Here is a 26,754-nt window from a genome sequence, read left to right on the forward strand (position 1 = left end):
CATATTATACCATACATTAATTCTTTAAAATTATGGAAATCTCGAATTGCATGCATTGGGTGCCAAACATTTTTTATTATTGATGGTAGTATACATGTTTATTGAGGGTAATTTAATGTCCATTTTTTGAATATATCTTTTTAATTTTCTTAGACTCTTTTATTTGAATTTTTAAGAAGACAATTCAAGATATATAATATACATATGGTTTTGGAATAAAATTACAATGCATTAATTCTTTCAAATTAAGATAATCTCGAAATAATATGCATTTTGGATATCATATATATAATAGTAACACAAAATCATATCACAAATTAAATTGATTGATATAATCAATGCAAATTTTTTAATGTAATTTATGTTTTCAATAGAGTTTAGTTTCAATTTGAATAAAAAATAAAAAACATATAACATATAAATTATATTTGAATTATTATAAAAATGAATTAAATTCAAATTTGAATTAAATGAATTGATATAATCAATGCAAACAATAATTGAAGTTATCATTTATTGAAGTACACATATTTCAATATTCATGATATAACTTTCCTTTTTTAGAAATGACATTTTGGCGAGAAATTACTATTTTTGGCAAAAACTCTGCTTTTATATATATATAGATATATAGATATAAAGAGTAGGTCTCTTGTGAGACGGTCTCACGAATTTTTATTTGTGAGATAGGTCAACCATATCGATATTCACAATAAAATTAATACTCTTAGCATAAAAAGTAATACTTTTTCATGGATAACCCAAATAAGAAATCTGTTTCACAAAATACGACCCGTGAGACCGTCTCACACAAATTTTTGTCAAATATAAATATTTTTAATAACAAATCGTTTAAAAAATAAACAATACAAGATTTTTTAACGGAAAATAAATTATTTATAATGGTTAAATCAAATTCCAAATTATATTCTAATTTTTGTCAAACATCAGAATAGAATTAGAAACCTGATTCCGATTCCGATGCCCTCATCTCAACCAACATACGATTAGTGTCGCAGCTTTAAAGAAGTAACTTCATATTTGTTTGGGGTAAAATTTCTTAGTAAGAGGCTCAAATTCAAATTTTGTCGGGTTATTCGAACAAACCCGACCCGACCCGTGTTCTATCGGAGCAATCAAATTTGGAAGTACTCCGACCTTAAACCCTATGCCAAAGTCTACATTTGAGCTTTCATTCTTATCTGTTACTTCTAAGCTGTGGCGTCCCATATTTTACTGAGACGCATTGTCCATACTCTTCAGCGCAACCTTCTCTCGCCCATTGAGATCCTCAATTTCGTTAAATCAGGGTATGTTTTGTTGTTCTTTCATGTTTTCAAATTATTGTGTATTGTTGTTTAAATTTATGTATTTTATTGTATAAGGAATAGAATTGTATAATTGATGGTATTTTTATAGATCTGTGTGGCCGAATGTAAATGACACCATGTTTTTGTGACTTATTTTGTTAATTTTCTATTTGGTATACCAGAAGATGTGTAGAAAATTATGACTTTGAGTGTGTGTTGTCATCAATTTTTCTTTATAGGATTGGTATTTTGGAGGTAAATAGCTCGTGCAAGATTCTGTCAAATTTGCACTTTATTTTTTTTATTAACACTTGCAGTGTGTGGTTATAAGTGCAATGCTAGTCAGCTGCAAAGAAGTTTGTTACTCAGGCATGTCGTTTTTAAGAACATTAAAAATTTGTTTACCTAGGAATTGCGGAGATTGCTAGGAAATTACGTTTAGAATTTCTATGATACTGAAACACTTTTATGTTTGTGTGTTATTGAAATTATACTTGTGCCGTAAAGCATTATCTGCTTTCCATAATTTATCAATTTGACACGTTAATTTCTCTTCTCTCAGCCTTTGTGGGCTAGCTGGTAACGAAATGACGGAAGAAACAGGAAAAAGCTTTGCTCGGAGGGATAAACTTTTGGAAATTGAGTCACAGGTACAGAAGATGTGGGATGATGGCAATGTGTTTCTGGCCAATCCCAAGGATTCACCACCAAAACCAGGTGAGAAGTTCTTTGGTAACTTTCCATTCCCATATATGAATGGATATCTCCATTTGGGCCATGCCTTTTCCGTTTCGAAGCTTGAATTTGCTACCGCCTATCATAGATTGAGAGGAGCAAATGTGCTCTTGCCGTTTGCTTTTCATTGTACTGGGATGCCAATTAAGGCTTCAGCTGATAAGCTTAGCAGGGAGATCGAGATGTTTGGCAACCCACCAGTTTTTCCCATTGTTCAGGAAGAAGAAAGTGGTGAGCCCAAGGGGAAACCGGAGAATGGAAGTGAAGGGAATGAAGCCCAACCAGGTGGTAACTTTAAAGGTAAGAAATCGAAAGCTGTGGCGAAGTCTGGTGGTGTCAAGTACCAATGGGAGATTATGCAGAGTTATGGTTTGAGCGACGAGGAGATAGTCAAATTCACAAATCCGTATCATTGGCTAACCTTTTTTCCACCATTGGCTGTAGAGGATTTAAAGGCTTTTGGGCTGGGATGTGATTGGAGGCGTACATTTATCACGACTGATATTAACCTATATTTCGATTCATTTGTGAGGTGGCAAATGAGGAAATTGAAAGCAATGGGAAAGATTGTTAAGGACTTGAGATATACTATATATTCACCTTTGGATGGCCAACCGTGTGCTGATCACGATCGGGCTTCTGGTGAAGGTGTTATCCCACAGGAGTATATTCTCATAAAAATGGAAGTTATTGGCCCGTTCCCTTCAAAGATGAGTGTCTTGGAGAGAAAGAAGGTTTACCTAGCTGCCGCTACATTGAGACCAGAGACTATGTATGGGCAAACCAATTGTTGGGTGTTGCCTGATGGAAAGTACGGGGCTTTCGAAATTGACGACAACCAGGTGTTCATCTTAACAAGAAGGGCTGCTTTGAATTTGGCTTATCAGAAGCTATCGCGTTTTCCAGAGAAACCAACTTGTTTGCTAGAATTGACTGGTCAAGATCTAATTGGTCTGCCTTTGAAATCCCCTTTAGCATTTAATGAAACTATATATACTTTGCCCATGCTATCAGTTCTTACTGACAAGGGTACTGGAATTGTTACCAGTGTTCCAAGTGATTCTCCAGACGACTACATGGCCCTCCAAGATTTGAAAGCAAAGCCAGCATTTAGAGCCAAGTACAGTGTGAAGGATGAATGGGTTGTGCCTTTCGAGATCATTCCCATCATCCACCACCCTGAATTTGGAGACAAGTCAGCAGAGAGAATATGCATTGAGGAAAAAATTAGGAGTCAGAATGAAAGAGAAAAGCTCGATGATGCCAAGAAAATTATATACAAGGGAGGATTCTACGAGGGAACCATGCTTGTGGGTGAGTTTACTGGAATGAAAGTTCAAGAGGCTAAAAGTTTGATAAGGAACAAGCTTTTAGAGTTGGAGCTTGGTGTGGTTTATAGTGAACCCGAAAAAAAAGTTATGTCAAGATCTGGCGATGAGTGTGTTGTGGCTTTGACTGATCAATGGTACATCACTTACGGTGAAGAAGAATGGAAAAAATCAGCCGAGGAGTGTTTGGCTAGCATGAATCTTTATTCTGAAGAAGCAAGACACAGCTTTGAGCACACCTTGAGCTGGTTGAATCAGTGGGCATGTTCTCGAAATTTTGGGCTAGGAACTCGTATTCCCTGGGATGAAGAGTTCTTAGTCGAGTCTTTGTCAGATTCCACTCTTTACATGGCATACTATACTGTAGCACATGTTTTGCAGAGAGGGGAAATGTACGGGGCTGATAGATCTTCTGTAAAACCAGAACAGCTAACTGATGAGGTTTGGGATTTCTTATTTGTTGGTGGACCGTATCCCAAATCCTCGGAAATATCTTCATCTCTTCTTGATAAGATGAAGCAAGAGTTTGATTATTGGTATCCATTTGATCTCAGAGTATCTGGCAAGGATCTCATCCAAAATCATCTCACCTTTTGTATATACAACCACACAGCGCTCGTGCCGAAGCACCATTGGCCTCGTGGATTCAGATGTAACGGTCACATTATGCTGAATTCTGAGAAAATGTCGAAGTCGACTGGGAATTTCAGGACTCTTCGAGAAGCTATTGAGGAATTTTCAGCTGATGCCACTAGATTCTCCCTTGCAGATGCTGGTGATGGAATGGATGATGCCAATTTTGTCTTCGAGACTGCTAATGCTGCGATATTACGTCTTACAAAAGAAATCTCATGGATGGAAGAGGTTCTAGCCGCCGAGTCGACTTTAAGAAGCGGTCGTGCCGCCACTTATGCGGACCGTGTGTTCAACAATGAATTAAATATTGCTGCCAAGATGACTGAGAAGAACTATAGTGAATACATGTTCCGAGAAGCCCTAAAAAGTGGTTTCTATGATCTTCAAGCTGCAAGGGACGAGTATAGACTTTCTTGTGCTTCAGGGGGAATGAACCGTGATTTATTATGGCGATTTATGGATGTCCAAACACGACTTATTACTCCGATCTGCCCACATTACGCCGAATATGTGTGGAAGGAGCTCTTGAAGAAGGATGGGTATGCCGTGAAAGCTGGATGGCCTGAAGCTGATTCACCAGATCTTACCCTAAAAAAGGCAAACAAATATTTGCAAGATTCGATTGTTTCTATGAGAAAGCTTTTGCAGAAACAGATCTCCGGTTCCAAGAAAGCCAAAACACCCGCAGCAAACATTCAAAACAAGCCGACAGTTGGCCTCATATTTGTAAACGAACAGTATGACGGCTGGAAAAAGGTATGTCTGAACATACTCCAGATGAAGTTCGATGCAGCAACCACCACCTTTGCGCCTGATCAAGAGATCCTTTCCGAATTACAAAAAAGCGATATTGGTAAAGAAGGAAACTTTAAACAAATCCAGAAGCTGTGTATGCCGTTCTTGAGGTTCAAGAAAGATGAAGCTAAGGCCGTCGGTGCACAAGCGCTGGATCTGAAGCTTCCTTTCGGTGAAATCGAGGTTCTTAAGGAGAATTCGGAATTGATCAAGCGGCAGTTGGGTCTCGAACATTTGGAAGTTTTGTCTGCAACAGATGCTGATGCTGCTGCAAAGGCTGGGGAGTATGCCCCCGTTTTAAACTCTAACCTACCGTCCCCTGGAAATCCTACGGCAATCTTCGTTAACTAGATGGGATAATTTTGCAGATTTTAGTTGGTCCATATATGTTGGAATTTTCTGTTCCCACCAGTGTTTCACAAAAGAAAATTTGTAGTTGGAACCATAGTTATCAATAGCCCCTGTGCCCCTCGTTATAGCGAATAGCGTGACGAACACCACATCGCTACTGACCGCTATGTGCCATGGACTTTGCAATAGCGGTCGCTATCCTCGCTATTGGCACTTCAACGACAATCATGATAGCTGAAATAGCGGCGTTATTGTAAAGCGAAGCTATGTGTTTATTTTCTGTCTTTTTTCCCCAATATTTTTTGTTTTTTTGGAATGTACTTAGTTAAGTTTTTGCTGGAAATTATATTTTTATGTATTTTTTGTTTTATTTTTGCCTTTTATCTGATATTTCAATGAAAAAACTTAAAATAATTTCAGGTTTTAATATTTTACGATTAAAGTTGATGAATATTATGTTGAAAATTAATGTTTTTGAATTGATGTTACTATATGTTATATATTTATATACTTATGGTGCTTTACTTTCAGATAACTCTCGTTACGTTATGTGCTATAGTCATGGGCAACTTTTGCGCTACGAGATGCTATGCGTTATTGACAACTATGGTTGGAACTACAGTACTTGAATTGAGCTCCTGTGTGGTGGAACCTAGAACTTCAGGTGCTACCTCAGATTACGTGCACTTTTCGAAAGGCGATGAAAGGGCGTGAGAAATGAAGAAATAATAAAGAAGGTAGGCAGGTTTTACCGGTTGTTGAAAGAAGAGTCTGCCGGAAAATAATCCATCGTGGGACAGATGGTAAAAAAAAAAGTGACGTGATCCGATTTAGAGTGAATATGCACTGCACTTGATGTTGATCCAGCAAATCCACGAACGCTTTACGCACTTCGCCTTTGGAGAAAGATTGCCACGATTTCATCTATATGGAATCTCTTAATATCGGGGACAAGTGGAATCATCGCTTTGGGTGTGTTACTTATTTCTTTTGAATGGTATGAAATCTTTCCTTTGGAGATTTATTTTTAAACTAGTATGATTTCATCATAATTAATCATAATATGGGCTAATTCTTCTTACTCCTAAAAATGATCATATTTTCTGACCAGTAGAGTATACTAATATACACGAGTTTAGTGTTTTTTATTCAATTCTTTTATAACATGTCGATTGCTTTAAAATAATAATTATACTTTGAATTATATTAAATTATTAGCTTCAATTTTCTGAAGAATAATCTCTATGGATTTGTAAATTACTTAACACGAGATCATATTTTGACATACATATCAAACAATATGCAAGGGATGAGATGTGACCGTAACGGGGTGAAAGTGCAATAACTGGAAGATGAGGGGCTGTTCCGAATTTCCAGGAAAAAGAAAAAGAAAAAGAAAAGAAAAGAAAATAAAAAGGAAATCGGTCGTCCACCCCACTGCTTGCCCTACAATTCTATTTCAGCTCTGACGTCAGCACATCTCGCACCAGGTTCTGTGCAACTTCTCGTTCTTTCTCGTCCCTCCCACCCACACCCACACCCACACACACACACACACACACACACCACGCACAATCGATCACAAGCTTCAAAATTGGCAGATTTAAAATAGGCTCTGTTTTGTTATTTCGTGATTTCATTAGGGTTAGTGTGGAGGAATACGAGTTATTTGAGGGTACAAAATTTGACACAGCGATGATTTGGAGTGGTCAAGCAAGCAGGGATGATTAATTGGAGGCAGTTTTTGTTTATTATTATATGTTTAATTTAATAATATTGAGTCAAGTGCCGACCGCCGCCGTGGGCTCTTATACACCCTATTTCCTTCTCCTTTTTTTGTATGTTCCATGCTCCTCCCAAGTCCCAACTCTTCATTTATTTTTTCATTCCTTACAATTTACAGCATCTGTTAGATATTTGTTGGATTTTTACTAAATATTACTACTGATGAATTTGAACATAAATTTCCTTTTAATTATTTGGTTGCTGGAAATTTAATTTTGTGAACATTCGAGGAATTTGGAAAATTATTTTGAGTAAATATGTTGTAGGATATGGTATTAAAACTGTGATTATATTTTCTGTAAATATCATGTTATCTAGAATTTTTTGAATCATCATTTTATATGTAGCTTCTGCTAATGTATGTAATATTTTAAAGTATATTATACTGAGTTAAAATATAATTCTGAGTTAGAAAATGTTAAAAAATGATGATAAGGAATTTTTATAGAGCATTTATATGAGAATGGAGCATTGATCATTTATTCTTTTTCACTCATGGTTGCTTTTTCCCTTATCAAAGAAATTGTAATAATATTTTGGTTTTTCAAGCTATTTAGGTGTAGCAACCATAGAAGATAATGTTATGGAGAAACGTCTAACATGGTTTAGTCATGTGAAGAGGAGACCAAACACGGTCCAATCCAATGTATCTTAGATTAAAATGTTAGTTAAAGGAGAAGAAGGTGAAGTAGACTATTGAAAACTTGGATATAGTTGGTTGAGGAGGATATTTTTTGGTTTAAGAGATGAAATATGCGAAAATCACTTATTTTGGATAACTAATATCTATGTAGCCGATTACGCAACTAGCGGGAATATGCTATGATGATGATGATGATGTATATACAAACGGGTTTGCAGGTCTAACCCGGAGTAAACTCACCGGGTTTGGGGTGGGGCGGGTCCCATGTCCTATATTTCCTTTGCGAGACTAGTCCCGGATTTTGGTAAACCCATCCCGTTTCCATCCCTATCCGAAGACCTAAAATTTCATGTTTTGGAACATTTCGTATCTTTAGGTTTTTTTTATTTTGGAAAAACGAATTGAAGTAGATTTTGGGTAACGATTGGTAGCTTTCTTTTTTGAGCATGAAGATTACTGAACCTGCTATGACCCGCATTGTATGTATTTTTTATGTGGTTTCATTCACATTTCCTTTCAGTTAGTGGTGTTTAGGACATACTGCTGTAATAATTGTATCTTTTGTCTCGATAAAAGGCACAATTGTAAATAGAAATAGGAGAAACTTGACTGCAAAGTTTTGTTCCCTGTTTTTTACATCTCCAAGTTCATTTTCTTTGAAACAATGCAGATCACTTCTGATCTTGGTCCTGTATAGGCAAAGGTAATTTGTATCGGAATTCAAGCTTGATGCACGAGAAATAATATTTAGGCCTTTAACATGACGTTTAAGAAGATATTTGGTTTCTTTATTATCAAAAAAAGATCATGGAGTAAATGGTTCCATTTGGCGTCTGTTATTCTCGTAATTTTTTTTACCTTCCCTTCTGTCCTAAGCAAATTGGATTTTTGGCAATGATAGACTATATTGCTTGCTTTACCTAAACTTGATAATTTTTGTTGCAGTGACTGTTTCTAGGAATTTTTCCAGAGGTTATGGCTAAGCATCATCCAGATTTAATCATGTGTCGCAAGCAACCAGGGATAGCTATAGGAAGGCTTTGTGAGAAAGATGATGGAAAATGTGTGGTTTGTGATTCCTATGTGCGCCCGTGCACACTTGTTCGTATATGTGATGAATGCAATTATGGATCTTTCCAAGGCCGGTGTGTCATCTGTGGTGGGGTGGGGATCTCTGATGCCTACTATTGCAAGGAGTGCACCCAGCTTGAAAAAGATAGGGATGGATGCCCTAAGATAGTCAACTTGGGGAGTGCTAAAACTGATCTGTTTTATGAGAGGAAGAAATATGGCTTCAAGAAGAGGTGATAGCCTGCTATTCATCATTGTTGCATTTCCTTTGCCTTTTTTAACAACATCGTCTTATGTTCTTGGATTTTGTTATTGAGACTCATTCCTTACGCGTGTGTGAGATGTGGACGCGTCCATTAATGATTCAAAATGAAGCTGAGTTCAACATGAAAGACGGGCTTGTGTTGGTAATCCTGAACATTCAGGATATGTCATTTGTAACACTCTGTCAGCTGAATGGATGACATTTCTGTTTAAGTTTCCGTTTTTAAATTAGGTATTTCCCTGCTCCTTAAATTGTATCGATTTCATATTTGCATCTTCATTTCTTCCCATATAACCTACCGAGTGTGAGTATGACTCCCACTTCTATATTCAATATAGTTATTTGGGCGTATAAAGTTTTTCAAAAAATGAAAATACATGGGATCCAATGATGCGTGTTTTATCATGCCATGGCTGTGGCTAGTTATAGCCATATATAAAAATAAAAGCTTTTGTCATTATGTTGTACCTTTTATCCTTTCTTTAGGTTAGGGATTTGATAAGAGTAATGACGTAAGTGGTGCGGACGATGGGAATTGTTGAGAGGTTAAGAAAACTTTTATAGTAAAGTGAAATTCGGTTACAGCTTGTTGAGGATTTTTTTGTTAAGATTCGAAAAAGCATGAACTAGCAGAGAGGTGGTGGATCCTCGAATAGATATCAGAGAGATGCAACTCAGTCGGGGTTGGATTAGAAACTGAGTGTGTCCTGGTGATGTCGGGGATGCGTTGAGAAGTTTTGTGAAATACTGTCCCGCACAAAGTTGTAAGGTTCTTGACCGCCAACTTAATTTAGGTCACGACCAAGGTAGTGTTTGCAAATGATTAAAAAAAATTATTGTGATCTTCAAACACCACCTGAAATATGTATGCGCCGGCAAAAATATTGGAATAGTTAAATATTCGGTAGGATTAGAGAACAATTGAAGGAAACTGGGGAGAATAAAACCTTCACCGATATCTAGTTGAGCAAAAGAGATTTGTGATTCAGAGTCCATAAATATCAACAGGGACAACTATATGTACTCCAGCTTCTCGAAGTTTGTTCGCTAGTTAAGGTCTTGCCTAAACCTGCTGGCTGTTTTCCATACAGAAAAGTTTTTTGCCACCGATACTTCCATAGGATGTTCTCAACTGTTTCCATCGAGACCCTCACATCGTAACGTGTAACTTGCACTTTACAAAGCTCACAGACGACACCAAACCCCTCCAAACCTTTGAGATGTGATTCAAGACAATCATAGTTCAATGTGTTATTGTATCTCAAAGCTGCTCTGAAACCACATACCATCAACTCCAAGAAATCGATTAACACTCGGATACCCAGTATTCATCATATGCTATCTAAAACACGTATAATATAATACTCTTACCAGTATTTTCTTGCAGATGAACAGAAAGGAGGCATATTAGGCTAACAAAGCAAAAAACACAATTCACGTCATGTATGCTAATTTGCTAATACGTATCTAGGTGCACAGCTGTAACCTTGGTTTGGTAATGCAACGATTCCAACACACAACCACGAGCAGAACCTTAAACTGGTCGCAACAAAGTGTCCATCTAGTTTTTCTGTGATGCCATAAAGTTAATTCATACAACAGGTATGCGACAAATTCCTCAATATCATCCATCATCCACCAACATCAATTACTACATTCATTTATCGAAAAGGACCAAAATAATTTAAATCAATCCACCCAACACGAAGCCTTTTTCTGAAACTCGATCCAAAAAAAAGTGTACAGCTTACAAGCGGCTTCGATTGCGTAATGCGGCTGGTTTAAAACTGGCTATTCCAGTTATCTCCCTGCCAGTTACCAATGTGTTGATATCATACGTACCTTCATACGTGTATATTGGCTCCAAATCACAGAAGGCCTGACAAAAGAAAGTCGCATGTTAAAGTGATGGTGTTATAAACTACACAATAATGGCTCGTTAGAATAGAACTAGAAAAACACCTAACTCTCAACTGTTGCAATGAAATGCCACTTTTATATAATGTTTAGCATGCTGCCACTAACCTTCGCTACGAGAAAATCGGCTAAAATTCCATTTCCACCCAGCAACTCCCGCCCAAGAGAAACAGTCTCCCTGGCCTTCAATGAAATCCACGACTAGATTGAACAAAAACTAATCAGTTAAATTTATTATAAATAACCCCTGAGATAAAATCGAGCAACGGTAATATCTGACCTTGCCCATACTAGCATGACCAGCAGTCATTTTACCACTATCATACAGCTTGCATAACCGCCACCCCACGAGGAGCATTGCTTGAATATTTCCTAGCATGAGGACTAATTTTTGTTGATTGAGCTGAAAAGCTGCCAATGGAGCACCAAATTGCTTCCTTTCCTTCAAGTACCTTTTAATATCAATCAATCAATTTCACGTTAAAGCCTACAAAAACTTCTATTAAATGAACCACACAAAAAAATACGATGGGTTTAAATACCTGTGACACATATCATAAACACCCATTGAAATGCCAATAGGCTGCCAAGCAACCATTACTCGTGAAACAGCAAGAACCTATTTGCAGGTACAGATGTATTTTGAGGATCAAAGTATTTAAAAGTAAAAGGTGAGAGTCGCATTCACATAGAAACTCAGAAGAAGCTAGGCTACAACAAGAAGCCAGTATATCATTCAGCTAATTTATTCGCGAGAGAAATTATTGATGGTCCATAAAGCTTCCCATGTTATCTGTCTGGAAATTCACATTAACAAACAACCAACTAAAACATTGCATCAACCTTCAAGACTCTTGAGAATACCTTGCTTGTATCCTGAAAGGAATTAACTCCAGGCAGCCTGTCTTCATCAGGGACAAAGACTTTCTTCAAGAGAATATCGCCATTTTGTACCATTCTTAAACCAATTTTATTTTCTATTTTAGTAGCTTGCAGACCTGGAACATTCTTCTTTAGGATGAATCTGTGCAGATGAAGCTCTACCATGAGTGATGTAGACAGATGGTATAGGAAAACTTAAAGCCCAAACATGCCTATATTTTGGCAATGTTTCGAGGGATCACAAGAAACAGCAAGGCACAGACCTGGCCTTAATGGAAAATTGATGATTTGAAGGCATAAAAACACAGTAGCAATATCTCCCAAGTTGCATTTTCAGACATTGTGCATACAAAAATACAAAGTTAACTGTGTGGAAAGGACATCAGAGAAAGTTATACTTACCCATTTATTTGAGTTGTAGCAGTGTTTCTAGCAAATATAACTAAAATGTCTGCAAAAGTGCTGTTTCCTATCCAACGCTTCTGGCCTTCAAGTATCCAACCTCCCTCAACCTGATAATCAAAACCGATATATTAATTTAAAAAATGGAGAACAAGACCATACATACCATGTCCCCCAAAATTTATACTCGACTTATTGATAACGTAAGCATAGGGATATGAGGGGAAAAAAGCTAATAAACCAAACCTTCCTTGCAGTTGTCCTCAAAGAGCTAGCATCACTTCCATAATCAGGTTCTGTCAGACCCTAAGTTCCATTGAATACATACTCCAGTTACTAAAAACAGAGAAGCAAAGATGCATAACGTGTTAGAATACAGCCTTGTGCAAACAATATCCTCACCCAACACCCTATAGTCTGAAGCTTTGCAAGAGATGGCAAATATTTCTGCTTCTGTTCTTCTGACCCACAGAGTCCTGACAGACAAACAAATCTCTTTTTGATTTTATCATCGTCATTAAGCATCAAGTTATCTGAACAAACTGGTAAGTAACTAGAAGGTATAAATCATGCAAATGACTTCAGACTAACCAATAGTTAGCATCGCCAAACAGGAATGAACCAGAATGAAAGTAGAGCAGCTGGCATCAACTCTGGCAAGTTCTGCTGTAGCAATAGCACTCGCGGTGATAGAGAGGCCAGGACACCCATAGCCCTGAATTATACATTTAATTAAATGCCACAAGTTTGTGTCCATTGATCAGAAACTGGAAATCGAAATTTATAATTTAAGTACCTTGATAGTGCTGCCAGCAATAGACAAAGCACTGAGCTTTGGAACAACTTCAAATGGAAATTCTGCTTTCTCCCAATACTGAAAAGGCAATTTCCCAACCCCAATTTCAGGTTGATCCAACATGAAGCAAAGAAAGGTGCCATTTCAAAAAGTTAATTCTTAGAGTAAATGCTAAAAATTTCAACTTCTCATTTGCTTATATGAAGTGGTTAATAAGAATAAAAAAATAAACGGAGGGTTATTCCATTCATAACAGATTTTACTAGACACAATAATAAAGCAAGCGACAGTAATGTCATGATTGTATGGAAGATGACCAAAATACCTTTGCCATTATTGGAGCTACTTCTTTTTCCATGCACTCTCGTACTTTATATCGGACAGCTTGCTCCTCAAGTGTCAACAAATCATCAAACTGGTAGTAGTCCGACACTGTCATGTGAGTTCAGAGGTTTAAATTAGTATAATGAAAACGCAAAGTGAAACATTTCAGAAAAGTATAATTCTAATTAAAAACAAGCAAATATCTCAGATAGAGGTTTCGGGTGTCCCATTGAGAAAGATTAGCTACTCTCCATGGTTCTTGAACAAAGAGTGCGGTAAAAGGTATGAGAGAACATGAACAAATCAAATGATGTAGCCAAATTTAATGAAAAAAGCACATCCATAATTGCATTTTCATGCAATTTTTCAATAGTGATTTAAAACCCCAAGGATATTATCCTTACCAGAAGGCGGAAAGATGGAAGCTGGAGTTGCTTGGGGGAATGCGACAGAAACATCTAAAGCTGGCAGATCAACGAAAGCACTCTTCGCCTCTTCAGATTTATTTTCTGCACCCACATAGTATTATAATAATCAAATCATTTCAGAAGTTAAAACTACTAAATCTTTTATTTATCCACTCCAGTTGAACAAATTGATTTTGATGCAAACCTATTACATATAGATCACCGCATACTTTTTCATAAGCCTTCCCAGCTCATGGTCTTGCTAGCATTTCTTATTCCCTACACTTCTGGGCATCTTTCACACTCGCTTAAACATACACAAACGAAATTGAACTACGCTACCAGGGAATTCAATCAATCCAACTGATCTACACACCTTGAACATATTAAAAACGCTTTGAAGCTGTGAGTATCAAATTTCACAAATTTGAAATAAATTAGAACAAATCTCGACTCGTTTACCATGGTGATCCATGCAATTCAGCTCCACCGAATTCGCACTAAAACGAAACTACTAAATTCCACAGAATGCATCACTCGAAATATCCAAATAACAAAGCAAAAACCACAAATCACAGTCCACGGAAGCGAAAATAGTAAGAAAAAAATTAAAGAGATGCAGGAGGAGTAAAAAACCTTGATATTTGGTCGCTGGAACCGTCATCACGACGCCTTCTTCTACTAATTTAGCTCAGAATTTGCAGAAAAAACCAGCAGCGAACTGGAGAGAAAGAGATCAACGATCGGTAGTAGGGAGAATATACGTATGAAATCATTCAATACGGATAGGCACGCAATTTAATGTTGTAACTACGTTGAAAATACAAATGGGCTTTTTTAATGGGTTGGACCACATCAACATGTATTCGGGCCGATATCTCAAATACAATAATAAGAATGATTTGCTAATTCTGTGCATATTCTCAGGGGCTCGTATTACTGATTTGGTTTGCTGTATTCATTCATTGAAAGTTGAATGCATGCTTTTCATCAAATGTTTTTTCAGGCTGATTGCCTTTTTCTTCTTCCAATCTCCAGTGGCTCTTCCTTTATGTACGAAATCTGATATGAACATGTGATATTTCCATTTCGTAGAGTAGTGTACTGGTTGGCCTAATGGGATTGGAATTGGCTTTGTGATAAATGACTTCTGCTCTTCTGTGACAGCTATGTTGGCGATGAGTACGGATTAATGTCTGTTCTGAAGTATGAAGCATCTTGTGAACAGCTTCTGCAGTTGCCTTATCATCCATCTTTGGATTCACTTTCTGGTGATCACCGCGAAAAACCAATAACTATTGCTTCAAGTAAATTTGTAGATTTGTGCATGTTCTTGGAAAGTTTTCTAGTTTTCAAATTCCACCAAACTTTTCTTTTTGTTTTTTGAGAAGAACTGTCCTTGTTAGTTTCAACGAACTCTTGATAACTTGATTCTACGAGTGTTTTTCGCTACCTTAGAAAGCCTTAAACAGTCATTCGCAGAGGTGAGAAGAGAAGAGAGCAGGAAACAACAATTGATGAATCCATCACACACTAAATCAAACCCTGTAGTTGTCAGAAATTCTGCTCTTGCAGCAAAAAGAGAAGATGGTGGTCGTGACCCTCAATTCAAGGAGAAAATATTGTTGCGATCACTGTAAAAAAACGGAATCATACCTGAGAGACAGTAGCTCCACGGTAAGTCTACTGACCGCAAAACAGAGAGCATAGCGATACAACATGGCACAATTGGCAGAATCTGAGTCCGGAAAAGTTGTTGAGGTTGGAACTAGAGGAATTGATTTAGAATAATGTGTTGTCATTATTCTAACAACTTGGGTAGATTTCGATTTTAATGATACAACATATTCTGTTCTTGGATTCTTCCAACCGACCCATCTCAGAGCTCTTTTACGCTTATGCAAGGATTTTACACAGATGACATTGAAAAAGATGAGCTGGTGCCTTCGGAATCTATCCTATCCCATGAAGTATAGAACAGAGCTAAAGGTAAAGAAATTTAAAAAAATATTACTTGTGTTGGTCTTGATTTGGCCAGGTCCTTGGAGCAACTAGAAATTTTTCTTCGATCACGTCGAGAAGAAAACTGAACGAGAAAAATTGTTTGATGGTGGTGCTGATGTTAAGCCCAGAGCTAGAATAAGGGAAGAAATTGAAGTTCTTTACAGGAAAACTGGGGTAATTTCCATCTGGTTTTTCTTTGAGCTATCACATTCACCTGGTTGGAGCCATCTAAAGAACTCTGCTGTTTCATCTGTTGTTTAGTTCCAGGACGTCTCATCAGTAGCTGGAGAAGCAAGAAATAAGCGTTTGGAGCGTCAACAAAAACTTGATGTATATTTACTCATAACAAAAAACTCAACTAACACACGAGTACTGACTTATAGTGAATTAAAGATTCTAGTGAATACAAATTTCTTCATTGTTATGGATAATAATCGTGATATCCAACTCGAAAACATGGGTATCGGTTTCCTTCAGCGGTTTGAACTATGATGTTCCTGTACTTTAGCTATTCAGATGGTCCATACCACAGTCATTTAACATTGCAATTTTCTTCAGAAAACCAGGAGGCAAACTGAAGAATTGCAAAATGAAGCTAAAGAAGTTGCATAATTGACGGATGAGCTTCTCAAGGCAATGGAAAATCGGAAGCGGTATTGATAGTCTCGTTATTTTAACTTCCGACATGCTGATACATTTCCGTGTTATTTTGTTGTAAAAAGAAATTTTAATGTCAAATTTGAGTCACATTTCAAGAGCAGACATTACCAACCAATTCCCTTTTCCTGAACTTGGAAGACACTTTTTTCTTTCCTTTCCCTTCAACTTGTTTATAATCTCCAAACAAGTTTAATACAATGTTTTACAGAAAATTTGAAACTTTGTATCGAGAAAAAGTAGTTGAATGAATCGTAACAATTATATTCATTTTGAAAATCAAATTCCAAAATTTGAGCAAACAACTATCCCTATAACTTAATATGAAAACTCCACATAACAATACTTTAATTCAATATTTAATCGACCTCTACGTGGGCCTCGTTATTTGTAGGTGCTGGGCCTATTTGTCTGCAGCTTCTTCAATAACCTATTATTTGCATTAACTAATTGTGCTGACATTTTTTTATTCATTTTTACTTTCAAGACCTTGACTTCGCTCTGTCTTCTATTATTTAATTTTTATTAGTATTTTTTGTCTTCGTTTGACTTGCTTTAACACCAACTTTTTTGGCTTTCACCAAGATAAGATTATGAGGAAAATTGACCGCAGCATACATACAAATACAAAAACAAACAGTGAAAGAGATTTTATTCCTTGATATATTTTTTTTTTATCTTTAATATTTTGTCATTTCTAGACATGAGGATAATCTCGAAATTGATGATATGATCTCTTATAAATTCAATATGTGATATAAGACTATATTTTGATATGACTCGTAATATCTTTAAGATATGATATCACAATATCTTTAAAATATTATCCTTATTTTAAAAAGAGTTTGTTTCCTAATGAAATTGGTTTTTCTATGTTAAATAGGACTCAAAGGAGAAGAAACAAAAGGGTGAGAGAGTGACGATACAGAGCAAAAACTTTCGGAGAGACAGAGATGCATTTGTACGAAGAAAAGGTTTTCTGATTGAAGCCATCTCGTGATTGATAACTTGTTGCTGTGAAGTGCTGCCAACATCCGAAGACAACACCTAATCACCATGTTGATTAGTGTGTGGAGTTTTGAAGATTTTTTTCACTTCTCAGTTGATGCATCCTATGTATTTTGGTTATACGGTTTGTTAGAGGTTTAGGATGCAATTTGTTACTCGCCTTAATAAGGGAGTTGTTTTATTCTTTCACTAGTATTGGTTTTTGTAAACTTACAAGTTTTTCTAGTGAATTATTTTGCTCTGAGGCACCGCACAAGTATTTTATACTTGTGCATAATTTACATCTCGTATCTCGTATTATTATCATTATTCCAGCTACGTGTAGGTGTGTTAAAATCATAATTTCCGCTGCATGTTGTCGTGGGTGTTACAACACCTACGCACAACACCTACATTCTGATACACACAACACTCACTATCAACTCACACATACACTGTGGAAACAGAACTTTCAATTGGTATCAGAGCTTTCACTTGACGCTACTAAGTGAGATCCTGTTTTGTTTTGTTTTCAGAGTGAAAAGGAATTATGGAAGGATCAACAAATACTGTTTTTAGGCCTCCCGTGTTGGATGGATCAAACTATGCATTGTGGAAAGTAAAGATGATGGTTTTTATTAAATCCACTGAAGAAAGAGCTTGGCAACGTGTACTTGATGGTTGGAGTCCACCAAAACTCGAGGATGCTGATGGAGACACACGGCTCAAACCTGAAAGTACATGGACTGTCGATGAAGTGCAAACTTCACACTTTAATTCCAAGGCTCTCAATGCTATATTTTCATATGTTGACACAAGGATGTTTAATTTAATCACCACTTGTGTATGCGCCAAAGATGCTTGGGAGATACTCCAGAAGTACTATGAAGGATCCGCAAGTGTGCGTAAAACTAGGCTAAGGATGGTGACATCAAAGTTCGAAAGTTTGAGAATGGAGGACAAGGAGTCTATTCTTGAGTATGATAGCCGGTTGAGACAACTTTCTAATGAAGCTCACAGTCTTGGAGATCCCATGTCCAATGAAAGATTGGTGAACAAAGTTTTAAGATCTCTACCTGAGAAATTTAATGTCAAAGTTTGTGCAATTGAAGAATCTAAAGACACTTCAACAATCAACCTGGATGAATTAATGAGTTCCCTCAGAACTTTTGAGATGAATTTTGATTTACAAAAGAAGGATAAAGGGAAGACAATAGCCCTTGAAGTTTCAACTGACTCTTATGATGAAATCCTTCAAATATCTAAAGAAGTGAATGAATCTGATTTAGGTGAAGATTCTATCTCTCTAATTACTAAAAAATTCGGTGATTACTTGAAGAAAATGAGAGAGAAGAAGAAAATTGGACAAAAATCTGTGTTGCCCAATATCACCACTTATGCAAAAGCTCAAAAGTTTACTCCTATGAAAGGACAATTTCGACCAAAAACTGAATTGCAAATCCAATCAAATGTCAGAAATTTGGACTCAGTACAATGCAGAGAGTGTTCTGGATTTGGACACTATGCCAATGAGTGTGCCAATCGACTTCGAAGAAACAAAGGCATGGCTGTCACTTTGAGTGATGAAGAGTCTGATGATGATCAAGGATCAAGTGAATCTGAAAATCACACATCGTTATCTTCTGTGATCAAGGAAAAACGCTCAATGCAAATCAATCCTTTGGGTGTTGCCACAGGTGTTGCAATACCTGGCCGCAACACCTCTTCGAATTCAGTATGTCTTAAATCTACAACCCTTGCGGAGGCAAGTCAGTCTGAAACTCAAGAGGTAGATGATGATGAAGTCACTCTAGAAAGTGTGCAGACGATGTACGAAGAATTATATGAAGACTGGATCAAAAGAACTAAAGGAAATGCAATTCTCTCCAAAGAGAATGCTGAGTTAAAGTCACAAATTTCACTACTTGAAGTAATCTTAAGCAAGAAAGATTTGGAATTATGCAAAGTCAAAGAGGAACTTGGAGAAGCAACTCAAATTCTTGCCAAGATGAATTTAAGTTCATCCAAACTTGATTCACTTTTGATGATTGGACAAAATGACAAATCTGGACTTGGTTATCCGAACAGTCTGTTCGAAATTGGAGAATCTTCCAATACTGAGAGAAAACCAACTGTTTTTATCAAAGGAAGTGTTGAAACCTCAAATGCTACACAAACTGAAAAAGGTGCTCCATCTAAAAGGCAAATATCTACCAAGAAGTCAAAATCCAGAAAACGCCACTTTATCTGCCACTATTGTTTTAGACCTGGTCATATCAAACCCTACTGCTTTAAACTGAGAGATGATTACAAGAGATGTGAATCAGAACAGGTGTTGCCACAGGTGTTGTATAACACCTGACGCAACACTGCCAACAGAAAATCGACGGTAAAAAGGGTTTGGGTACCAAAGGCTAAGATTCAATGTTCCGTTATTTATACTTCATTAAAGACTAACATTGCAGGAATATGGTACTTTGACAGTGGCTGTTCGCGCCACATGACAGGTTCTAAAGACCATTTGATTGACTATGTTGAACTGAGGAGTGGTCATGTGACATATGGTGGTGGTGCTAAAAGAAGATTTGCTGGCAAAGGAACCTTGAATGTTGATGGACTGCCTAATCTACACAATGTGCTTTATGTCGAATGGCTTAACTCAAACTTAATAAGCATAAGTCAACTTTGTGATGACGGTTTGCATGTTAAGTTTGATAAAGACAATTGTGAAGTGTTTGATAATTCTAATACTCGTATTTTGACAGGTACAAGGTCTGCTGATAATTGCTATCAACTTGGAGAAGACTTAGTATGCAATCATTCAAAGGTGAGTGAATTAAACTTGTGGCATCAAAAATTGGGACATGCAAACTTCAAGACATTAAAGAATCTTGGTAAGTACGATGCTGTGAGATGTATGCCTAATTTATCCTCTGGAATTCCGTATGTTTGTGGTGCATGTCAAAAGGGTAAGCAAACACGTGTTCCCCATCAAGTGTTGCAACACTTTGGGACAACACGGTGTCTTGAACTCTTGCACATGGATCTTATGGGTCCAATGGAAGTGGAAAGTCTTGGAGGTAAGAAGTATTCATGCGTTTGTGTGGATGATTTCTCTCGCTTTACTTGGGTAAGATTTCTTAGAGAAAAATCCGATACATTTGATGTTTTCAAGAAATTACATGCTAAGATTACTAATCTACATAATCTAAGGGTGGGTAAGATAAGGACTGACCATGGTAAAGAATTTGAAAACTCACACTTTATATCATTTTGTGAAAAGAGAGGGATAACTCATGAATTTTCGGCCCCTAAGACTCCTCAACAAAATGGAATAGCCGAAAGGAAGAATATGACACTGCAAGAAATGGCTAGGGTCATGTTAAGTTCAAAGAATATTTCCAAGAGATTTTGGGCCGAGGCCTTGAACACAGCATGCCATATTTCAAATCGTGTGTACTTAAGGAGTGGTTCTACTATGACATCCTATGAAATCATCATGGGAAAGAGGCCGAACCTTAAGTATTTTCATGTCTTTGGGTGTGTATGTTATGTTTTGAATGACCGAGACCATCTTGCAAAGTTTGACTCTAAAAGTGACAAATATTTATTCGTTGGTTATTCATCTAATAGTCGTGCCTATAGCGTGTATAATCTGAGAACAAGAACGACTATGGAGTCTATTAACGTTGTTTTTGATGATCTTGCAGATCTAACGGGAAAAACAATCGAGGATGATATTGATGGGCTGCTGAACGAAAGTGAGATACTGCCTAACACAGATGTTGCACCCGGTGTTGTAACACCTGAGACAACACCTGCACTAGCAGAATCAAATGATGAACTAGGAAAGTATACTGAGAATGATGACAGTGTAACCAATGAAGAGATTGATATTCCCAGCAAGGTTCTGAAAAATCATCCATCATCTCAGATCATTGGAGAAACATTTGGAGGAATGCAAACGAGAAGAAAGGAGAAGGTAGACTATCGCAAAATGATGGGACTAGTATGCATGACTTTCGTATACTCTCAAGTAAGTCACTCTTGTTTTGTTTCACTCATGGAACCCAAAAATATAAATGAAGCCTTAAAAGATGAATTTTGGGTTGATGCAATGCATGAGGAACTTGAACAATTTGTTAGGAATGATGTGTGGGATTTGGTTCTCAGACCCGATAATGTGAATGTTATTGGAACCAAATGGATCTTTAAAAACAAAACTGATGAATCTGGAATTGTTGTGAGAAATAAAGCTAGGCTAGTGGCTCAAGGGTATACTCAAATTGAAGGAATTGATTTTGATGAAACGTTTGCCCCTGTTGCACGGATTGAATCGGTTAGACTTTTACTTGCTATTGCATGTCACATGGACATAAAATTATATCAAATGGATGTGAAAAGTGCCTTTTTGAATGGCATCTTGAAAGAAGAAGCTTATGTAAGACAACCTAAAGGATTTGAAGATCCACACCACCCGAACCATGTCTACAAGTTGAAGAAAGCACTCTATGGACTTAAACAAGCTCCAAGAGCATGGTATGGAAGGCTTACTGAATATCTGCTTGACTTAGGCTTCAAAAGAGGTGAGGTTGATAAAACCCTTTTTATTCAAAAATCGAAGCATGATATTCTTGTGTGTCAAATTTATGTAGATGACATCATTTTTGGTGCTTCTTCTCAAAAGCATGTTGATGAATTTGTTAAATGCATGTCTACCACATTTGAAATGAGCATGGTAGGAGAATTAAGTTTCTTTCTTGGATTGCAAATTAAACAAATGCATGATGATATCTTTCTATGTCAATCCAAGTATGCCAAGAATTTGGTGAAGAAATTCTCTACTGAGAACACTAAGCACATGAAAACACCAATGGGGTCGACTGAAAAATTGTCCAAAGACGATGTTGCGGCAGGTGTTGACAACACCCAGTATCGCAGCATCATAGGCAGTCTTCTTTACTTAAGTGCAAGTCATCCCGACATCATGTTTAGTGTTTGTTTGTGTGCTAGGTACTAGGCTGATCCTAAAGTCACTCATCTAAAGGCTGTCAAAAGAATTTTGCGATATATATCTGGAACAGTTGACTTAGGTTTATGGTACACCAAAGAAACAAACACCAATTTAGTGGGCTTTAGTGATGCTGACTGGGCTGGAAACTTAGATGATAGGAAAAGTACCACGGGTGGGTGTTTTTATCTTGGTAACAATTTGGTGTCATGGTATAGTAAAAAGCAAAATTGTGTATCTCTGTTCACTGCTGAATCTGAATATGTTGCAGCTGCTAGCTGTTGTTCACAACTTTTGTGGATGAATCAAATGATTAAAGACTATGGTTTCAACAGTGACACCTTAATTGTATACTGTGACAATTCAAGTGCAATTGATATTTCAAAAAATCCAGTACAATACTCTCGAACGAAACACATAGACATTAGACATCATTTTATTCGAGATTTGGTTGATAAGGGTGCAATTCGAATGGAATTTGTTAGAACTGAGAACCAACTGGCTGATATTTTTACAAAACCATTGGATTTTGAGAGATTTTCCAATCTTAGGAAGTCTCTCAGCTTGTGTGCACAATGATCACTCACGGATGTTGTCCTCGGTGTTACCACACCTGTGGACAACACCCAGCATGCATGTGCATTTTATTTTTAGGATGCTAGACATATTGCATACATCCTGCTTTGTGTGAAGCCTGTACAAGTGTAGGATACTGAATGGCGTGCTCTCAGTTGTGAATCAAACTTTCCATCAATATTCTCCAAAGAATGGTGTGTGCTCAATCTAAGTCATAAAGCTGTTGAGGATGATCGTGTACCACATGATCTTGTCCAATGTAGATAATGACTTAGAAAATTCTTGAGCAATATGGTGAAAAATAGAAAAGAGAATAAAATAGAACAAAAAAAAATGTTTAGAAGAAAATGGAAAAAGCTACCTAGAGGAGTCCAATGAAGACCGTTCTTCTAGTGTGGGAGCTACCACTTCTAAGTCAAAATACAGATGGAAAAAGCTACCTAGAGGAGTCCTATGAAGATCGTTCTTCTAGGGTGGGAGCTACCATGTCTGAATTAAAAATGTTCAAGAAAGTTTGAGTCCAACTTGTGAGTGTTGCCAAAAGGTGTTGCCAACACCTAAGTACAGACTTATCACAGTTTGATCACATGCGTGTGCATTTCATTTTTGATCATACTTTAGGCATAAATTTAAGTCATTCATACTGTTGTTTTGTGAATTCATCATGTCCAGTGGGCTACCAGTTTTTGATTCATGAAATTCGAAGAACACCCTAACCAACGTAATTTTGAAATATCTTGATTGCTAATTGTTTGTGGGGTTAATTCGATCTATTGCTGACTGGTTACTTGAAATAATAAGTACACTGGTTCAGAATGTTACCGTTGGAGAGGTGTGCTTAAATATTTAGGGATAAATAAGGAACAACTTTACGGCTTACTATTTTCCCTCATATTCTAAAATCTCTCCTACCCTAACTATTTGTTTTCTTTTTCGCGCAAAAGTATCTGTGTTCTTCGTAAATTTCTGTCTTCTTCGAACTTCCCTACTTTGCTATTCTCTTCGCAGATGGCTGGCTTTGATCCTCAAGATATTAGGAGTGAAATGGTTGCGAGCATGGGCGACAAATCACCTGACACAACACCCACAGCCGCAACCGATGTTGTGGGCATGGAAATTGTGGGTGTACCAGAAGAACCAATCCCGCTGGAAATGATCGCTCCTGGTGAACCTGGGAACGAAATCACTGTCGAGAATCCCCCAAATTTTGAGGCCGTGAATAGAGCCTTTCCCCCTGCTCCTATGCGCCGTAAGTCAAAGAGACAAGCAGGGTTCGATCCTGACTTTGTCCCTACCAAGAAACGAAGGGCATCCACCGTCCCATTTATTCTGGACCCTGATTTCTCATCTGGAGACGACTCCAATGATGATGATTTTGAGTTGGTGGCTCGCCCCAAACCAACTGTTGCTGCTAAGGAATCTGGTTCTACTTCTGGTAGTCAAAAGCCAAACCCATTCACGGATTCTCATGAAGCTGCAGAAGAACAATCTCCTGGTGAACCTGAAGATGATGAACAATCTTTGGTAGAGTTTCTTGCTCAGCTCAAAGAAGACAAGGCCGCCCGAAAACAAATGGCTAAGGAGAATGAACCTGACTCAGAAATGATGAAGGAATTCGAGCAAAACCGGCCTGGTGCCTTTGATGACTCCTCCTCATCGTCTGTATCTGACTTTGAATCTGAGGAACAAGGTGATGATGCATCTGAGGACATTGACTCTGAATCTAGCGAGTCTTCTGAAGATGATGCTACTGATGTTGCTGCCGGTGTTGAGGTGGATGTTGACAACACCGAGCACAACATTGACTCTGCTGACTATGATGTGAGTAAGTCTTTTTCCCCCAAATTTTATTCTGAGGATGCCTTGGCATTATGGCCGCTGTTTGTTCAGAGAGAGTTGGTTGAGGAGAAAAATATTGATGTCACTGCCTATGGGAAATACAACCTGGTTGAGTTTCTCAAAAACAGAAAGTTGCTATCCACAGTCACCACTGTTATGCCCTACTGTCGCCGTGTGGTGTTAGAATTCTACTGTAATCTTCTGCGCAGTGTTGGACATGAGGAATCGGTGAAGTATGGGAGAGTGTTTGTTCGGGATCATATCTACAAGTTCTTCCCGTCGGTGATCAATGAATTCTACAACACTCCGGATCTTGAGGAAGCTGACGAGGATCTTGACATACATGTTGTCACCTCTGTGCTCACTGGAGGTGTGATCCAAGTATTCCCCGACTATCCCAAGAAGCTGAGCGCTGCTAATCTCACGTCCTTCTACTTTGTCCTACATAAGACCTCCATTTGGAATTGGACCCCGTCAACAAATTCCACCACTGTGACCAGATCTCAAGCCCTGGTTTTGTTTAATATTGGCACTGGAAGGGCCTTTAATTTGGGAGGTTGGTGTTCAGGACAACATTACAATATGCTGAAGGAGACTTCAAGAAGACTAAGCTACCATATCCCTCACTGATCTATGGGATCTTGGAGTCTCAAGGGTTCATTAGGGACATTGATGAAGATCTCTGCCTTGTTAGAGACTCCCTGAAGATTTCTCCTGTTTATTTTAAAGGCAACAGACAGATTGATCTGCCGTGGGTGACTTCCAGTGTTGCTCCGAATGTTGGCAACACTGATGATACAACATCTGAACATGTGCCTGAGACAGCTGAACAGCCACCTACAGATGTTCCTCCTACTGGTTATGTCCCACTGTCTATCTCCTACATTCAAGCTCAGATTGCCTATGGTCGACAACAGATTGAAAATGCCAAGAAAACCATTGAACATTATGAAAATCAAGTGGCTGACTATGAGCTTCTGCTGGGTGAAAGTGCCCATTCTGGACAAAAAGGGGGAGTAGATACAGATATAGCTGGAACCAGTGGAGCAAAAATGGCTGATGATGATGGCAGTAATGAAGGATAATGAGATTTTGAGTTTTTTTTCTCTCTTGATGGTTTTAGTATTTTAGTTGTCCTTTTATTCTCTCTGATCTTTGTCCCTCCTGATTAATGAACTATTTCGGTGTTATGATATGAATGTTGCAACATCTAACATACAACACCTGAGTGAACTGTATTTTTCATCAGGGGAAGGCTTAACGGTAGAATTCAGGGGGAGTCAACTAAAGTTGGCTGAGTCACTGATTTGCTAACTCAGGGGGAGCTGAGATGTACAACCATTTTTGGGTTGTTTTGTCCAGAAAGGCAAAAAGGGGGAGATTGAAAGAAATTTTATTCCTTGATATATTTTCCTTTTTTATCTTTAATATTTTGCCTTTCTAGACACGAGGATAATCTCGAAATTAATGATATGATCTCTTATAAATTCAATATGTGATATAAGACTATATTTTGATATGACTCGTAATATCTTTAAGATATGATATCATAATATCTTTAAGATATGATATCACAATATCTTTAAGATATTATCCTTGTTTTAAAAAGAATTTGTTTCCTAATGAAATTGGTTTTTCTATGTTAAATAGGACTCAAAGGAGAAGAAACAAAAGGGTGAGAGAGTGACGATACAGAGCAAAAACTTTCGGAGAGACAGAGATGCATTTGTACGAAGAAAAGGTTTTCTGATTGAAGCCATCTCGTGATTGATAACTTGTTGCTGTGAAGTGCTGCCAACATCCGAAGACAACACCTAATCACCGTGTTGATTAGTGTGTGGAGTTTTGAAGATTTTTTTCACTTCTCAGTTGATGCATCCTATGTATTTTGGTTATACGGTTTGTTAGAGGTTTAGGATGCAATTTGTTACTCGCCTTAATAAGGGAGTTGTTTTATTCTTTCACTAGTATTGGTTTTTGTAAACTTACAAGTTTTTCTAGTGAATTATTTTGCTCTGAGGCACCGCACAAGT

The 26,754-nt window shown here is 37.5% G+C and overlaps 4 protein-coding genes and 1 long non-coding RNA gene across 6 annotated transcripts; 4 read left to right on the plus strand and 1 right to left on the minus strand.

The window, feature by feature from the left end:
- Window positions 1–1,140: 1,140 nt before the first annotated feature.
- On the plus strand, window positions 1,141–5,524 carry LOC142540259 (leucine--tRNA ligase, cytoplasmic-like). The gene is made up of 2 exons (XM_075646269.1): window positions 1,141–1,310; window positions 1,873–5,524. Exon 2 carries the CDS (start codon window positions 1,898–1,900, stop codon window positions 5,153–5,155), a length of 3,258 nt encoding a protein of 1,085 aa, XP_075502384.1. The 5' UTR covers window positions 1,141–1,310; window positions 1,873–1,897; the 3' UTR covers window positions 5,156–5,524.
- Window positions 5,525–6,519: 995 nt separating this feature from the next.
- Window positions 6,520–9,131, plus strand: LOC142540261 (PHD finger-like domain-containing protein 5A). Of its 2 annotated transcripts, none has more exons than XM_075646271.1 (2): window positions 6,520–6,645; window positions 8,529–9,131. In XM_075646271.1, exon 2 carries the CDS (start codon window positions 8,559–8,561, stop codon window positions 8,889–8,891), a length of 333 nt encoding a protein of 110 aa, XP_075502386.1. In that variant the 5' UTR covers window positions 6,520–6,645; window positions 8,529–8,558; the 3' UTR covers window positions 8,892–9,131. The 2 variants fall into 2 exon arrangements, with proteins under 2 accessions (XP_075502386.1, XP_075502387.1); XM_075646272.1 differs by lacking the exon at window positions 6,520–6,645 and adding an exon at window positions 7,032–8,286.
- Window positions 9,132–10,459: 1,328 nt separating this feature from the next.
- On the minus strand, window positions 10,460–14,450 carry LOC142540260 (acyl-coenzyme A oxidase 4, peroxisomal). The gene is made up of 13 exons (XM_075646270.1): window positions 14,284–14,450; window positions 13,645–13,749; window positions 13,242–13,348; window positions 12,917–12,994; window positions 12,712–12,835; window positions 12,523–12,596; window positions 12,367–12,426; window positions 12,121–12,230; window positions 11,701–11,860; window positions 11,379–11,455; window positions 11,117–11,288; window positions 10,945–11,037; window positions 10,460–10,798 (listed from the first exon to the last, which is right to left on the minus strand). Exons 1-13 carry the CDS (start codon window positions 14,309–14,311, stop codon window positions 10,667–10,669), a joined length of 1,320 nt encoding a protein of 439 aa, XP_075502385.1. The 5' UTR covers window positions 14,312–14,450; the 3' UTR covers window positions 10,460–10,666.
- A 127-nt stretch (window positions 14,451–14,577) lies between these two features.
- LOC142540262 (uncharacterized) lies at window positions 14,578–16,513 on the plus strand. The gene is made up of 3 exons (XR_012819070.1): window positions 14,578–15,825; window positions 15,919–15,981; window positions 16,210–16,513. It is a non-coding gene; the product is annotated as an uncharacterized LOC142540262 (long non-coding RNA).
- A 1,332-nt stretch (window positions 16,514–17,845) lies between these two features.
- Window positions 17,846–22,885, plus strand: LOC142538405 (uncharacterized). Its single transcript, XM_075643728.1, has 5 exons — window positions 17,846–19,639; window positions 19,748–20,264; window positions 21,006–21,331; window positions 21,422–21,886; window positions 22,316–22,885. Exons 1-5 carry the CDS (start codon window positions 17,846–17,848, stop codon window positions 22,883–22,885), a joined length of 3,672 nt encoding a protein of 1,223 aa, XP_075499843.1.
- The last annotated feature ends 3,869 nt before the right edge of the window (window positions 22,886–26,754 follow it).

This window comes from Primulina tabacum, chromosome 3 (genome assembly GCF_025594145.1).
Source record: "Primulina tabacum isolate GXHZ01 chromosome 3, ASM2559414v2, whole genome shotgun sequence".
Classification (NCBI taxonomy): domain Eukaryota; kingdom Viridiplantae; phylum Streptophyta; class Magnoliopsida; order Lamiales; family Gesneriaceae; genus Primulina; species Primulina tabacum.